Source organism: Coregonus clupeaformis, chromosome 11, assembly GCF_020615455.1.
Source record: "Coregonus clupeaformis isolate EN_2021a chromosome 11, ASM2061545v1, whole genome shotgun sequence".
NCBI lineage: Eukaryota > Metazoa > Chordata > Actinopteri > Salmoniformes > Salmonidae > Coregonus > Coregonus clupeaformis.
In genome coordinates, this window is record NC_059202.1 from 51,068,871 (window position 1) to 51,086,546 (window position 17,676).

A 17,676-nucleotide genomic window follows, 5' to 3' on the forward strand; every position below is an offset into this window, starting at 1 on the left:
TTTTAGGCTTGTGTGCGGCTGCTCGACCATTTCATGACGCTCTCGACGAACATTTATTGTGCTAACGTTGCTTCCAGAGGCAGTTTGGAACTCGGTGTTGCAACCGAGGACAGACGATTTTTACACTCTACGCGCTTCAGCACTCGGCGGTCCCGTTCTGTGAGCTTGTGTGGCCTACCACTTCGAGGCTGAGCCGTTGTTGCTCCTAGACGTTTCCACTTCACAATAACAGCACTTACAGTTGACTGGGGCAGCTCTAGGAGGGCAGAAATTTGATGAACTGACTCGTTGGAAAGGCCATTCTACTGCCAATGTTTGTCTATGGAGATACTATGGAGATTGCATGGCTGTGTGTTCGAGTTTATACACCTGTCAGCAACGGTGTGGCTGAAATAGCCGAATCCACTAATTTGATGGGGTGTCCACATATATTTGTATATACAGTGCCTTTGGAAAGTATTCAGAACCCTTGACTTTTTCTACTTTTTGTAAGTTACAGGCTTATTCTAAAATGTATTAAATCGTTTTTTTCCCTCATTGATCTACAAACAAAACAACATAATGACAAAGCAAAAACACGTTTTCAGACATTTTTGCTAATGAAAAAAAATTCAATAAAAATATTACATTTACATAAGTATTCCGACCCTTTCCTCAGTACTTTGTTGAAGCACCTTTGGCAGTGATTACAGCCTCGAGTCTTCTTGGGTATGACACTACAAGCTTGGCACAGCTTTATTTGGGGAATTTCTCTCATTCTTCTCTGCAGATCCTCTCAAGCTCTGTCAGGTTGGATGGGGAGCGTTGCTGCACAGCTATTTTCAGGTCTCTCCAGAGATGTTCGATCGGGTTCAAGTCCAGGCTCTGGTTGGGCCACTCAAGGACATTCAGGGACTAGGGTCGTTGTCCTGTTGGAATGTGAACCTTCGCCCCAGTTTGAGGTCCTGAGCGCTCTGGAGCAGGTTTTCATCAAGGATCTCTCTGTACTTTGCTCCGTTCATCTTTGCCTCGATCCTGACTAGTCTCCCAGTCCCTGCCACTGAAAAACATCCCCACAGCATGATGCTGCCACCACCATGCTTCACCGTAGGGAAGCTGCCACATTTCCTCCAGATGTGACGCTTGGCATTCAGGCCAAAGAGTTCAATCTTGGTTTCATCAGACCAGATAATCTTGTTTCTCATGGTCTGAGAGTCTTTAGGTGCCTTTTGGCAAACTCCAAGCGGGCTGTCATGTACCTTTTACTGCTGAGTGGCTTCCGTCTGGCCACTCTACCATAAAGGCCTGATTGGTGGAGTGCTGCAAAGATGGTTGTCTTTCTGGAAGGTTCTCCAATCTCCACAGAGGAACTCTAGAGCTCTTTCAGAGTGACCATCGGGTTCTTGGTCACCTCCCTGAACAAGGCCCTTCTCCCCTGATTGCTCAGTTTGGCCGGGCGGCCAGCTCTAGGAAGAGTCTTGCTGGTTCCAGACTTCTTCCATTTAAGAATGATGGAGGCCACTGTGTTCTTCGGGACCTTCAAGGCTGCAGACATTTTTTGGTACCCTTCCCCAGATCTGTGCCTTCGACACAATCCTGTCTCGGAGCTCTAAAGACAATTCCTTTGACCTCATGGCTTGGTTATTGCTCTGACATGTACTGTCAACTGTGGGACCTAATATAGACAGGTGTGTGCCTTTCCAAATCATGTCCAATCAATTGAATTTACCACAGGTGGACTCCAATCAAGTTGTAGAAACATCTCAAGGATGATCAATGGAAACAGGATGCACCTGAGCTCAATGTTGAGTCTCATAGCAAAGGGTCTGAATACATATGTAAATAAGGTATTTCAGTTTTTTGTTTTTAATACATTTGCTAAAATTTATAAAAACCTGTTTTCGCTTTGTCATTATGGGGTATTGTGTGTAGATTGCTGAGGATTTTTTAAAAATTTGAATGAAGTCCTTAATGCAAAAAAAGTAATAAATAACATATCTACCATAATAAATGCGTAGCCCTATTCGCAAAATAAGACAGAAACTGGGTTTACTTGTGTTGACCCTCCACTACATGATCATAGGAGTTGACAAGACAGCACAAACAGATCTGGGACCAGACTAATATTTGTGTTATCATAAGCACTTCCATTTATTTCTCTCTGCGGTCTCCTCTCCTCCAAGGAGCCAGAGTTGTGTTACTCAAAGTAAACCCCAGGGACAAGCTGAACGTGCTGACTGACCTGGATGATAATAACCTGTCCTACATCCAGAACTTCCAGGGGACAGAGGAGGCCACGGACGAGATCTGCAAAACCGTCCAGCTAGCGCAGGAAAAAAATGTAAGGAAGGGCAGTTGGGCATACAATCTGTTCAATATCATAGTGTGTGACCAGGGTCATGTTCATTAGGGCACACCATAGCAAAACCTTTTTTAAACGTTTTTTTTGCCATGGGAAACAACAATGAGTGTTTTGTATTGGACAAATCCAAGTAGTCCCTCCTTGTCCCTCATTTCTTCTGTTTCATGCCTAATGAATATGACCATGATCCTTTGCATATGTGACTGCTATCTAGCCTGATCCCAGATGTATGTACTTGGCATTTGATAGCACAGACTGGCACTCAGACTAACTGCTAACAGTGTGTCCAGGATATTCTCCTTCGGAGAGTACAGGGCTGACAAATAGGGATGGGCACGGTTATTCAAATATCTGAATGGACGTTAGTGTTCGATTACTTGGGAGAGTATTCAGTGGTGTAGTGGTGTCTGAAGAAGAGGGTATACTCTTAATTTTGCTCAACATTTCCTAAACAGCCTGCCCGGCTAAGGAAAGGCACCCTGTGTGAAATATTCTATGAGAAACAGTGAGATACATTCTGAATTACCATGCCAGCCCGCTCTTAATTTATTTTCAGTTCGACTTGCCATAAGTTCGGCGTCTGAAAACATTTACTGATATAAATTAGCTTTTATATGTTAGGCCTATATTTCAGTTAGCTCAAGCCAAAGAAGGATAAAAATAAAATCACTATTCATAAATGTGCTATTGTCTAATGTTATTTCAGTTAGATCGATAATTAAATGTACTGTATACTTTGATTATAAAATAACTAAATTGTTTAATATTCTTGCCTCAGTATATTCTGTTATTGATTCTTAAATATGATAATTTACAGATAGAAAGTACCGGTATGTACATTGCACAAAATAATACCATAAAAAGATGTTCCTGAAAAGTGCAATATGCACAATTTTATTATCTTTGTGCCCAGAGGGGCACAACAGCTTGGTTCATCATCATATAAAAAATACATAACTGTTTTCACAACAAGATGTTTATCATAAAAAAATGAGGACTAATTCAGTGAACAAGATTAGCGCCCGGACAAAAAAACGTGGGGGGAAAAAGTAGAAGAAGCCTGCTGTAGCATTCAGTTTTCAAGCGTCTTTCATTTCACCATCCTCCTCCTCCTCTTCTACTCCTCTTATGAACAAGACATTGTTGCATCTGTGTGGAGGGGAAACATATGGAAACTGTTAGCTCAGTGCGGGCTGGTTGTATGACAGAGAGAAGGGCTAGTTCTACATGCGTGTAGCCTGGTCCCAGATCTGTTTCTGTTGTCTCGCAACTCCCTTGGTCATTGTCACACCAAACTATGATGACCATAATAGGAGTTAACAAGGCAGTACAAACAGATCTGGGACCAGGCTAATGTGTGCAATCAGCTATGTGAAGTGCAAGTAAACAAATGAGCATTCCACTGAACTTACCTGACAAGCACCTCTCCTAGGTGTCCAGCCAATGCTCCATCCACATACTCTTCAGTGTTGGCCAACTATAAATCAGAGACAATAGATTTTATAACTAGGTGTTATAGATATTAGTGGTTATTATAGATATGTTACAGATGGCAATGCAAAACCAGACATGTACATATGTATGGCTCTGGATTTAATTGTCTGCACATAAGGTAATCATTCCAGAGCATGCTGTACAATGGTGCATTTCACCATTTGAGGATAATCATGTTCACACATTTTAGACATCGGTCTGGTCCACGTACCTGCATGTTCATGTAGCTGTCCACGGACACCAGGTATCCTTTGTATTCCATACCCCACTTCAGCTTCACCATCACGGGCTTGCCAGTTAGACCATTCAGGAACGGTTTGGGATTCAGCGGTAAACTCTGAAATGATATTTATTCACGTGCTGTTATGAGACTAGCTAGCATTAATGTACATTTGATCACATTAGCTCCATCTCACAGCTAGCTACTTAGATTCCTAGCTAGTCAAACTAGCCTTTCACATACTGTGGCAGTGCAAAGCAAAAGCGGCTAACAAGTTAGCTAGCTAACTTAGATGCTAACTAGCTAGCTAGTTGGATAATCACAACAAAAGCGCACAATGCGAATTTATGATAGCTACTGTAGCTACTGGAATTTTTATGATAGCCTGGCATTTCACTACATATTATTAATTCTCATCCAACACCTCATTATATAGTCTATATTTACCATTTGTATGTTGTATGAGCGCTAACCACGACTGCACGCCGTTGTTGGTTGCAGGAAGCAGTGGTGAACTCTTCTGTTTTTTTCAATGGCGGTTGGCAACCAAAAGGTGCATGACCGCCACCAACTGGACTGGAGTGTAAATTGTAAATTGTAATTCTTCTTCTTCTTCTTCTTCTTCTTCTTCTTCTTCTTCTTCTTCTTCTTCTTCTTCTTCTTCTTCTTCTTCTTCTTCTTCTTCTTCTTCTTCACCAGGAATCTTCAACTTCAATTGCTCCACCTCCACACTTAATGCTACCCCAGAAATCACTCCTTTCAATGGTGCCCTGTACATTTTAACATTTTAGTCATTTAGCAGATGCTCTTATCCAGAGCGACTTACAGTAGTGAATACATTTGAATACTTTTTTAATTCTGGTCCCCCGTGCTAATCGAACCCACAACCCTGACGCTTGCCATGCTCTACCAACTGAGCTACATGGGAACAAGCGCAAAGCAAGATACAGGTCTTTCCCCAAATTACGTAGCACAGAGTGGAATGTAAATCCATTACACTTTATTATACAAAAGGCAAAAGGGAGAAAAAAATAAAATAATATATATATATAAACAAAAGAAAACCCACCACCACATTCCACTACTTTGACCCTTTCTGATCCTACACCAGGCCAACAGCCTGGGAGGATGGGACACTACCATTCAACCAGGAGTGAAAGTAGAATTAATTTATTCCCCGTACGGGACCTCCTATATGAGTATTTTCTCCTAAACAAGGTTTGTTTAGCTAATAACATGAAAATGTTACTTCAAACGACTTTTGGGTGTCTTGTTAACATTTCAACAACATGAAATCCATGTCTTAAACATTGCTACAATTCAGAAATACGAAAACATTTAATAGAATTACAAATAGAATCCCTATTAATTCAATAGGATCTCCGTGGGCCTAGTCGTAAAGATTTGTCATTTAACTTTTAAAATGTATTACCTTTTGTTGTGACATAAACACAGCCAGTCATGTTTTCATCTGATTGTCAAACAATCACTTCAAAGGGCTCCTTTACTAGGCTACGAGTGCACGTTCATCCACTCGCAACATATTTCCACTCTCCAAACAGTGGTGAATGGAAAGAGACATCTGTTACATAAAACATCAAAAAGTGTAATGACATTTGGTGATTGTCATTAGGCCAGAATTGGCCAGAATTGATGTGTCCACTGCTGTCCGCGCGCGTCTCGGTGCCGGCCACTCATTTCTGCCTTGGCAAAATATCAGTGTTCTCGTCGAACCACATCGCATTTTGGAGTGTAGGCTATACCACACATTTTCAAATCCAATCGCTCATTTTTCATGCCTCTGACATGCGGTAATAATAAAAAGTGATGTACTAGCTTACCGTTTCTTTGACATTTTGTTTTAATTATTGTGATAGGCTCATGTTTTACCAGTATGGCGTACCCCAACTATTTATTTTGCCGTACCAGACCATATCGCCTTAGTTTCACCCCTGCATTCAACACTCCCTGTAACTCCTCTTCAGTAAAATCTCGTAAACTCAAGTACTTCTCTGCAGCTGCCACCATTTCTGTGGTACAGTTGATAACCATGGCACCTCTGATCCCCAGCAACATGGGCACCCCTACAGTTAACACATACCGCTACTGTCACACCAGCCTTCGCTTTGGCTCCCCTCCTGTCCAGCTCAGGCGTTCGGCGTCGCCTGCCTTCTAGCTGCTGCCTGCTGAACCTGCTGCTGGCAAACGCCCTTCACTCATCAACCCTGGACTTGTCTCGTCATCATTACACACCCCTGGTTCCAATCCCCACTCTATCACTGTATATATACTCCCTATGTCATTTGTCTTTGTCGGTCATTGTATATGTTGCTTTTATCCTGAGAAGAATCTCTCCTACTATTGCCTGTGTACTTTATATTTTGCACTGTGGGTTCGTCCTGCTTTAAGCTATGGTGCTTTAATAAATTCAGTAGTTCTAAACCTGCGACTGCCTACTCCTCACTACACTTGTGACAGCTACTTTTACCGACACTACACATTTCTTTGTCCCATGCCCTCCTGCACACTTCTCACATCTACGAATCTCCCTCCTACACACTGCTTCAACATGACCATAAGCTTGGCATCTGAAACACCGTAGTGGGTCCGGAACAAAAGCTGTTACGGGATAACTGATATACAGTATCCTAACATTACTTTGGCAGGTAAAGACTCAGAATCAAAACTCAAAAGGACAGACAGTGACTTTTCTGTTTCACCACGCTCACCACCGGGCCTGCGTTGCACCAAACGGCGGGCGTCACAGACACCGAGAATCTTCAACTTCTGTTGATCCACCTCCACCCTCTCAGTAATCACTCCTTTCAATGGTGCTCTGTTCCTGAGAGCAAAGCAATTAACAGGTATTTTCCCCAGACACGTGGTGTGGCGTGCCCGCTCCCTCTGGGCGGAATAAACTATTATCACAAGTACACTTCGGGTTACCTTCACCGATTCAACAGTACCCAACTCCTTTTTCACCCAACCTGACACCACAAAGGGGTCAGCCAATTTCATTCCTACTGGACCAGATGTATCTTTATCTTGACCATCGGTGCGAGACTCGAGCTCTGAGATCTTTATCACAACTGCCACCTCAGGTACTCCATCCTCATTCTCTTCCAATTCACCTCCAGAGCTATTGGAGTATGGCTCATCCTGTTTGTACTTGACGCCAATCTTCCTCGATGCCCCGTTTCCCTCATTATTGCTAGCTTCATCAGGAAACACGTAACCTACTTTCAGCTATCTCTTCATCGACCCCAAACCTGGAATTACACTTTCATCAGAATCATTATCACCATCACTGTCGGAATCCTGGTTTCATGTGTCTCCATCCTTTTCCACTACTACTTTTATTTTGCGTCTCTTGGCAGCCGCCATGGTAGGCTTCCCTCCCAAAAGGATGGGCACCTGTCTGATGCTTGTTGCTCCTACTTTTCTTGTTCCTCTTTGACTTCAGCATGGCTCCTAATTTAATAACTTTTAACTGTTGCAAGAGCCTCAATCCTCAAAGCTACGAGCCGAGCGTCACATTCTAGCTAGCACGCTCTGTGAAAACGTGAATTGTACACTGATGGAACAACAGTGGTGAACTCTGAACAGAGATACTGGATATAATGATGAGATGTTTGTCTCTGCCCTAACAATGGGATTCGTTGTCCACAGAGCGGACCGGCGGGCTGTCAAGCTCAAGCCTATTCCTCTCTTTGGATTGGTGGATACATCTCGTTATTTGAATACTTTCTTGAATATTTGATGAGGGGTGTTGACGTCAACCGCCTGTATTTTTTTATTTATTTATTTTATTTCACCTTTATTTAACCAGGTAAACCAGTTGAGAACAAGTTCTCATTTACAACTGCGACCTGGCCAAGATAAAGCAAAGCAGTGCGATAAAAACAACAACACAGAGTTACATATGGGGTAAAACAAAACAAAGTCAAAAATACAACAGAAATACATATATATACAGTGTGTGCAAATGTAGCAAGTTATGGAGGTAAGGCAATAAATAGGCTATAGTGCAAAATAATTACAATTAGTATTAACACTGGAATGATAGATGTGCAAGAGATGATGTGCAAATAGAGATACTGGGGTACAAATGAGCAAAATAAATAACAATATAGGGATGAGGTAGTTGGGCGGGCTAATTTCAGATGGGCTGTGTACAGGTGCAGTGATCGGTAAGGTGCTCTGACAACTGATGCTTAAAGTTAGTGAGGGAGATAAGTGTCTCCAGCTTCAGAGATTTTTGCAATTTGTTCCAGTCATTGGCAGCAGAGAACTGGAAGGAATTGCGGCCAAAGGAGGTGTTGGTTTTGGGGATGACCAGTGAGATATACCTGCTGGAGCGCAGACTACGGGTGGGTGTTGCTATGGTGACCAATGAGCTAAGATAAGGCGGGGATTTGCCTAGCAGTGATTTATAGATGGCCTGGAGCCAGTGGGTTTGGCGACGAATATGTAGTGAGGACCAGCCAACAAGAGCGTACAGGTCACAGTGGTGGGTATTATATGGGGCTTTGGAGACAAAACGGATGGCACTGTGATAGACTACATCCAATTTGCTGAGTACAGTGTTGGAGGCTATTTTGTAAATGACATCGCCGAAGTCAAGGATCGGTAGGATAGTCAGTTTTACGAGGGCATGTTTGGCAGCATGAGTGAAGGGAGGCTTTGTTGCGAAATAGGAAACCGATTCTAGATTTAACTTTGGATTGGAGATTCTTAATGTGAGTCTGGAAGGAGAGTTTACAGTCTAACCAGACACCTAGGTATTTGTAGTTGTCCACATACTCTAGGTCAGACCCGTCGAGAGTAGTGATTCTAGTCGGGTGGGCGGGTGCAAGCAGCGTTCGGTTGAAGAGCATGCATTTAGTTTTACTAGTGTTTAAGAGCAGTTGGAGGCTACTGAAGGAGTGTTGAATGGCATTGAAGCTCGTTTGGAGGTTTGTTAACACAGTGTCCAATGAAGGGCCAGATGTATACAAAATGGTGTCGTCTGCGTAGAGGTGGATCTGAGAGTCACCAGCAGCAAGAGCGACGTCATTGATATACACAGAGAAAAGAGTCGGCCCAAGAATTGAACCCTGTGGCACCCCCATAGGACTGCCAACGGGGAGTAAGACGCTATGCTAGCCTCATGAATATGCAAGTCCGTTTCTATGTTTTTTTCTCAAAGTTGTAACGTGCATCACAGTTAAATTAGTACAGCAGTAGCATTTCAAAACTTCTATTAGATAAAATAAGCCTCACGTTTCAAAATAGCAATTCATTTTTATCTTGACAAAATTCGACGCTCTCATTGCCCCCCACACAAAAAGTCCTCACTTGCTAAATAACTAATGATCTGCTTAACATGCACAGTTTTTGGGAGGAGTAACCTTCTTGCTTCACCTCTTCTTCTCTGCTCTGTACAAAAGCTGCAATCTGATTGGTTCAATTTATGTCATCATTCATCCTGATTGGCTACAGAACCAGAAAGAACACCAGACAGGGCTTTGCGGGAAAGATTAGATGTTAATGAAACAGTTATAGTTACAGTGTTACAATCAGATACTTGATACATTATAGTCTCTCTCGCTCGCAAGACGTAGGGCGCTCCACATGGAGAAGAGACAAAATGGAACATCAGCAGATTGAGTTACAGTAATAACCACTAGGAGATAATGTTCTCACATTGATTGAAGTAGCTTACTCTCCCAACCACTGTGAATGCTTTGCATAACATGTGAACATTTTGAAATGTTATCTCCTCTTTAAAATGTATATTATATTCAGATAATGCAGCCACACAGTAGACTAAATAATGTTGGCTATTTGTGGAATTGCTCTCTCTCTCAGAAGTCTACTATTTGGTGGCTCTCATTGGCACCGTGTGCTCTCTCTCTCTCTCTCTCTCTCTCTCTCTCTCTCTCTCTCTCTCTCTCTCTCTCTCTCTCTCTCTCTCTCTCTCTCTCTCTCTCTCTCTCTCTCTCTCTGCAACCAACATCCACACTCTGATATGGGATCATGTGACTCCAAATCATACCAGGGCCTGTATTCAAAAAGTGTCTCAGAGTAGGAGTGCTGATCTAGGATCAGGTCCCCTTATTCATTATGATCCAGAAGACAATACTGATCCTATACCAGCACTCCTACTCTGAGACACTTTTTGAATACAGGCCCTGAGGAGAGATATGAGACAGATTCGTTACTCTATTATCTCTGTCTTTGAGATGGGTGCTGACAAGAAAGATCAGAGTATTTTCAATACATTGTTATTATATACAGAGCTCTACTGGGTGGGTTGTTGTTTACATTTCTTCTTACCAATCAAAAGATGTGCCTGAGGATTACACAGATAGGGTGTTAAGTGGTGGAATTTACAAGTTGATAAACAGTCAGTCCATGGACATGCTTTTGACAGAGGCCTCTCCATTTTCAGTTACAATGAATGAAGTTCCATACAAGATTACAAGTTGTGTGTGTATGTGTGTGTGTGTGTGTGTGTTTGTGCTGCTGTTAGTGGTATTAATGTAATGTTTAACTCTATTGTTTATCAGATTTTTACATGTAAACCTCATAAAGTCCTCGGATACAAGTAACATGATAGAGCCTAGTCTACTGATGATGACTCAAAAAAACATTGACTATGTTCAGAATTCCTTAGCAACGGATTCAGTTACAGTGCCCAAAATCAGAGCTAGAAAAAGTAAACTGCAGTCCTGCGAGACTCGCCAATTCCCACCAGGCCTGGATTCAAATACTTAGAAAATCTTTTAAATTAGAGTATGCTTTAGCCTGCCTGGAGTGACAGGTGGACAGGGTTTGCACTTTATGAACTGTTCTACTGGTTCCATTGCAACAGGCAAGATGAATAAATCAGGAGAAAGGAAAGTACAACCTGAGAAACAATCTGTATCATTAAAGAGATATGTAATAAGGATACAACAACATAATGAAAACCATCCCTGATCTGCACCTGTTGTTGATGGAGAGTGACCAATCTGTTAGGATAAAACTAACCCTAGCTCCTAACCCTAAACCTAACCCTAACACTAATTCTAACCTAAACCCTAAACTCCCTAGAAATAGCATTTGACCTTGTGGGGACCAACAAAATGTCCCCATTTGGTCAATTTCTTTGTTAGTTTACTATTCAGTTTACTGGGGACTTCTAGTTACACACACACACACACACACACACACACACACACACACACACACACACACACACACACACACACACACACACACACACACACACACACACACACACACACACACACACAGACAGGGGCATTACTTTACACACACTTTCTCACATAGACATGGAGCCTAAAGCAGGGTCACTGCGTCAGGGCGGTAGACATTCCGATCATAACACACGCACTGATCCCAGCTCCTTCCCTATCCTCAACCCAGAATATCATCCGGTATGGTCCTCCGTGCAGGGTCCAGGAGAGGCCCTGATTACCCCCTGTCCTTTTTGCCTGAGGGTGGGGGGGATAGAAGGGGGGCAGGCTACAGCAGGCTACAGTTACTTCAGAACAGCTTGAGTTATCCATCTGTCACTTCAAACCTCAACAAAACACTTCAACACCACCCACCACCCCAAACAAACTCATAGTTTATTATTGTGTAATTATTATTTTACCATGCAATATCTAAGTATTCTACTGTTTTCCGATTACCTGACAGCTGCAAATAATGTGAATTTGTGATGCTTTTAACAACATGGTCATAAGGTTGGTGGTATCCATCACATCCTCATGCTGTGCATAGCCTTGACCCGTAGAAACAGGGACAACATCCACCCAGTGTTGTGCTGGGCACATATCCGCAACTGAAAGCACAAGGAAAACTAAGTCCATGCACTTAGCTTTTTCTACATCCTGGCTATGTCTGAAAATGTTAACAGTTAAACCTTGGAGGAGGAGGTCTGCGGTTGGAATGAATTATCAAGGATGGAGGAAGCAAGGATTTGACAGCTAGTACCGTTTTCAGACACAGCCCCTGTCTGCAATTGTCTCTCTCACCATGTGACCCTTTCACCTTGTAATTGGTTCTTAATACAGTGACACTGTGTCATCCACCCTGTCATCAAGTTCCCTTATTAACAATCAATACTGCCCTTTAACCCGCAGTGTTCCTTCTATGACATTAGTAATGATTTCTCTCCTCATTGAGAAACACTACAGACACTGTCTAGGGAGGAAGAAAGTGGCTGAAAAATAATTAGTGTAGCAGGAGAGCGAGAGCTGCAACAGAGACTTGGACTGTAGGTCCTGAGGTACAGAGGCAGGCATCTAATGAACTGTGCCATAATAGCCCAGGCCTCATTCGCCATGTTACATTAGAAACCTGCTTTAACCTTACCTATTCTAACACCTCCCAAAAATTCAGGGATACCAAAAAGCTGTTATTAAGTGAAGTGTCTCATATTACAACTTGCTGATAGAAAAGAGGAAACTATAAAGTATAACATTGGTTTATTACATTTACGTCATTTAGCAGACGCTCTTATCCAGAGCGACTTACAGTTAGTGAATACATTTTTTTTATTTTTATACTGGCCCCCCATGGGAAACGAACCCACAACCCTGGCGTTGCAAACGCCATGCTCTATCAACTGAGCTACATCCCTGCCGGCCATTCCCTCCCCTACCCTGGACGATGCTGGGCCAATTGTGCGCCGCCCATGAGTCTCCCGGTCGCGGCCGGCTGCGACAGAGCCTGGATTCGAACCAGGATCTCTAGTAGCACAGTTAGCACTGCGATGCAGTGCCTTAGACCACTGCGCCACTCAGGAGCTGGAGTTTATACAATGAAGTGTCTATGTAAAGAACAAGACCTTTCCCTCTGTCCCCCATATCCTCTCTTTAATAATACTGTATAACATCATATCCTCTCCTTGTCTCAATAATACTGTTAGGTCTTCATTCATGCCAAGAGGGAGATGACACGTCGCACTGTCTGGGGAGTGTGTGTACCAAGATGACACCGTACATGTCGTATAATTTGGCCCCTCTGTAGTTTCCGTTAACCCCCTTTCTCCCCCTTTGCCTTATAATACAAAATGTGGGACAGATCTGTGGTCTGGGTCTGGCTTTCATGAAGGTGAAACTCCTTCCTAGAATTCCCTTGTCTCTGCCTCGCTCGGTTGTTGCTAATTTAGGCCAGCACTCGGTCATCTGACCGGACAATCTTTCCTGTGCAACAAGAGAGGATGTCACAAGGTGAAGAGAAAGAAATATGAATGAAAACTTCCAGAACTGTCAGGGTGCACTGTTCCATGGAACGCCTGTTTGAAATATTATTCAGAAGGGAAGGTGACTAGGAGCGATACAGGCAAGAGGGGTATGAGGAAAGAGAGGAAAATTACAAGTAGCTGGGGAAATAAAAGAGATGAGGGATGACAAGAAATAAATTGGGTAGAGGACAATATAGAGGGGGTCATTTCAAGTGCCCTATAGCATTCCACATATAGCATTATACAAGGCTTTACATTACACGCTAGCCTTCTAGCATGTCTGGTTGACTGTCTGACTTTTACAGGGACGTAGACGGATTCCGTCGAGGCTGCCCCCCCTCCTGGTTCGGGCAGGCTTCGGCGTTCGTCGTCACCGGAGTACTAGCTACTGCCGATCCCATTCTCATCACTCCACTTGTCATGTCTTGTCAATCACACACACCTGGTGCTCATTCCCCTAATTAGTATGTGTACAAGTGTTCCCTCTGTTCCCCTTGTCTTTGTGAGTGATTGTTTGTTGTGAGAGCGTGTAGCTCGGTTGAGCTACTATTCACTGTGTTTATGCCAAGGTGGATGTTTTCCCTTGTAATAGTTTCATTTGACGCTTGGTGCATTTTATTTATGCAAACGGGATAAACTCTGGACTTCGGTGTTTTACCTCCTGCGCCTGACTCCTTCATTCACACCTCGTCACCATAGAGGCATTTCTCTTTGTTCTGTATCTCTTTCATCCTGCTGCTAATGAGGGAGAGTGAAAAAGACAGACCATGATTAGACATCCTTTCTGAAACAGTTTTCCATGATTTGGGAATTTTCTCTTGGGATTTGTGGATTGGAAACATGTTGCTGATGCATAGTCAAAGGCTAAAGGTGCATCAACCCAGCCCTGACCCATCTAATCATTAGAGCACTCTGAACATAACCCATGAAAATGCAAAAACACACAGACATGAACCCCGTTCCCCCGAGACATCAAGCAGAATCCTGTCAGTCAGAGTTAACGAGAGAGAGTCACAGCATTCCAAGAATGTCCTGAACCTGATCCACTAGGGTTGGGATGCCTAGGGGAGAAACATAATGCTTCTCTCTTCTCCATCCAACACAAAACACACGTACGCACACACACTGAAACATAAACACAAGCCATACAACATCGGACACACAACATCGTTGAATGTTTTGGTAACAAAACAAATTGTGTATGGAGACGAGCCTTGTTTTGACGCAGTGTTACACACACGCTCGAGTCAGGCCAAATTAAGAAAACCGAGAGAGAATGATTCAGTGAGCCAGTGACAGGTCGGGTTCAAAGAAAGAATGATTCACTCACACACATACACAATGTGGGAGAAAAATCATGTATTTACCTGATTTGTTTAATATGAATAGTAGAGACATTTCTTAACTACCAATGCTGTGCTTTTCATAAGGATGGTTCCCTCTAGCTCCCTGCAGCTGGTCTGGGCGTGTAGTCAAGGACATGGGATAGAGATAAACTCGATGAACAGATAGACCTGTATTATTTCACTTTCTCGTTGCTTCTGAGTAACCAGGTCACATGGCATAAGACAAAGAGCCTCAGAGTGACCACAGTTTTTCAGTTCATCCTGTCTTTTGCTATCTTCCAAGGAAGCAGCTGTGTGGAGATATGGGCAGTAACGGAGCTAACGTTATCACTTGTTTGTGCACTATGACCCGATACACATAGCCACAAGAAGAAAACAAGGTAGCTCCTGATCTGCCGGGGAGGGGTGGAACCAGCCATGACTAAGCATTTTTAGATCCACTATATAAGACGTCAGCATTTCCTGTTCGTTGGGCTCTCACTCTATCCACTTGGTTGTGTGGGTATTGCGACCAGCTCCCTTATCGATAAGTTATTTGAATAAAGATTTAGTTTAAGTGTAACTCTGACTTGTGTGATAAGTTTGTCTCTCCTCATTTGATAGTATTTAAAATATCCACCACAACACACACACTCCTTCCTCAAACATTATATGTACTAACTCAGGGGTGTCAAACTCATTCCATGGAGGGCCTAGTGTCTGCAGGTTTTTTTCTCCTTTCAATTAAGCCCTAGACAACCAGATGTGGGGAGTTCCTTACTAATTAGTGACCTTAATTAATTAATCAAGTACAAGGAAGGAGCGAAAAACACGCAGACACTCGGCCCTCCATGGAATGAGTTTGACACCTGTTTACTAACTACACACGCCAAAGAGTCAGGCCAAAGTGAGAAAACGGAGAGAGAGCAGATGATTCAGTGAGACAGTGACAGGTCGTGTTCAGAGTGAGAAGCGATTACTCCTGACCTCATGTATTTACAGCCATGACCTGAACTCTGACACCCTCACCTATTCATCTTAGCCCATCAGTCCCTCCTCCTTTCGCACTCTCTCTGACTAACTCTCATCATCAATCATCTACAGTGCCTTCAGAAAGTATTGACTTTTTCCACATTTTGTTTTGTTACAGCCTGAATTTAAAATGGATTAAATGGATATTTTGTCACTGTCCTAAACACAATACCCCATCATGTCAAAGTGGAATTATGTTTTTAGGCATTTTTACAAATGTAATTAAATGAAAAGCTGAAATGCCTTGAGTCAATAAGTATTCAACCCCTTTGTTATGGCAAGCCTCAATAAGTTCAGGAGTAAATCCCTTTGAGCATGGTGAAGTTATTAATTACACTTTGGGTGGTGTATCAATACACCCAGTCACCACAAAGATACAGGTGTCCTTCCTAACTCAGTTGCCGGAGAGGAAGGAAACCGCTCAGGGATTTCACAATGAGGCCAATGGTGACTTTAAAACAGTTACAGAGTTTAATGGCTGTAATAGGAGAACTGAGGATTGATCAACAACATTGTAGTTACTCCACAATACTAACCTAAATGACAGAGTGGCAAAGAAATGAACTTTATGTCCTGAATATAAAAAAAGCATTATGTTTGGGGCAAATTCAACACAACACATCACTGAGTACCACTATTCATATTTTCAAGCATGGTGGTGGCTGCATCATGTTATGGGTATGCTTGTCACGGCAAGGACTAGGGAGTTTTTAGGATAATAATAAATGGAATAGAGCTAAGCACAGGCAAAACCCTAGAGACAAACCTGGTTCAGTCTGCTTTCCAACACACTGAGAGACAAATTCACCTTCCACAGGACAATTACCTAAAACACAAGGCCAAATATACACTGAAGTTGCTTACCAGTGGCCTAGTTACAGTTTTGACTTAAATCAGCTTGAAAATCTATGGCAAGACTTGAACATGTCTGTCTAGCAATGATCAACAACCAACTTAACAGAGCTTGAAGAATTTAAAAAAAAAATATGTGAAAATATTGTACAATCCAGATGTGCAAAGCCCAGAAAGACTCACAGCTGTAATCACTGCCAAAGGTGACTAACATGTATTGACTCAGGGGCTGTGAATACTTATGTAAATTAGATATTTCTGTATTTCATTATCAAAACATTTTCAAAAAATTCTAAAAACATGTTTTCACTTTGTCATTATGGAGTATTGTGTGTAGATGAGTTATAAAAAAAAAATATTTAATCAATTTTGAATTCAGGCTGTAACAAAACAAAATGTTGAATAAGTCAAGGGGCATGAATACTTTCTGAAGGCACTGTTATGATATATCAAAATAGTAACCTATTCGTGACAATGCAGTTGAACTTACGCAAACACACACACATCCAAACACGCATGCACATACAGTGTATCAGCTCTTGCTGAAAGCTCTCTTTTTCTCTTTCTTCCCCTTTGTCTGTTGACTCTGGTGATATTATCATGACGTAAACAACTGGCTCACAAATGGCTGATTATTGAGGTCAAGGGTCAGATAACCCCAGGTCCAGGGTTGTCTGCCTGACAACTGTCAGGTGATGTGTCTCTTTGTGTGTGTGTGTGTGTGTGTGTGTGTGTGTATACTGAACAAAATATAAATGCAACATGCAACAATGTCTAAGATTTTACCGAGTTACAGTTCATATAAGGAAATCCGTCAACTGAAATAAATTCATTAGACCCTAATCTATGGATTTCACATGACTGGGAATACAGATATGCATCTGTTGGTCACAGATACCTTAAAAATAATAATTATTATTATTATTGAACACCACGCTTGGATCCAAGTGGGTTTGCAGTTTCAAAGTCATCATAGTACAATTGGATCTGTAAAGCATTATGTTTTGAGAACAAGGGATGAGTCTTAAATTAACGATCCATAGCATCCCAAACCTGCATGGATCAGAAAACCAGTCAGTATCTGGTGTGACCACCATTTGCTTCATGCAGTGCGACACATCTCCTTCGCATACAGTTGATCAGGCTGTTGATTGTGGCCTGTGGAATGTTG

The 17,676-nt window shown here is 42.4% G+C and overlaps 1 protein-coding gene across 1 annotated transcript; it reads right to left on the reverse strand.

Annotated features, from left to right (window-relative positions):
* Nucleotides 1-3,208: 3,208 nt before the first annotated feature.
* Nucleotides 3,209-4,594, reverse strand: LOC121577380 (small nuclear ribonucleoprotein F). The gene is made up of 4 exons (XM_041891136.1): nucleotides 4,503-4,594; nucleotides 4,047-4,172; nucleotides 3,754-3,818; nucleotides 3,209-3,490 (listed from the first exon to the last, which is right to left on the reverse strand). Exons 1-4 carry the CDS (start codon nucleotides 4,503-4,505, stop codon nucleotides 3,421-3,423), a joined length of 264 nt encoding a protein of 87 aa, XP_041747070.1. The 5' UTR covers nucleotides 4,506-4,594; the 3' UTR covers nucleotides 3,209-3,420.
* Between the last annotated feature and the right edge of the window lie 13,082 nt (nucleotides 4,595-17,676).

What these genes read in the sequence shown, in the direction of transcription:
- LOC121577380 (XM_041891136.1), bottom strand. An exon ending in ACAGCTACATGAACATGCAG is followed by an intron (nt 3,819 to 4,046) that starts GTACGTGGACCA and finishes TCTGATTTATAG; the next exon opens with TTGGCCAACACTGAAGAGTA. An exon ending in CTAGGAGAGGTGCTTGTCAG is followed by an intron (nt 3,491 to 3,753) that starts GTAAGTTCAGTG and finishes CCCTCCACACAG; the next exon opens with ATGCAACAATGTCTTGTTCA.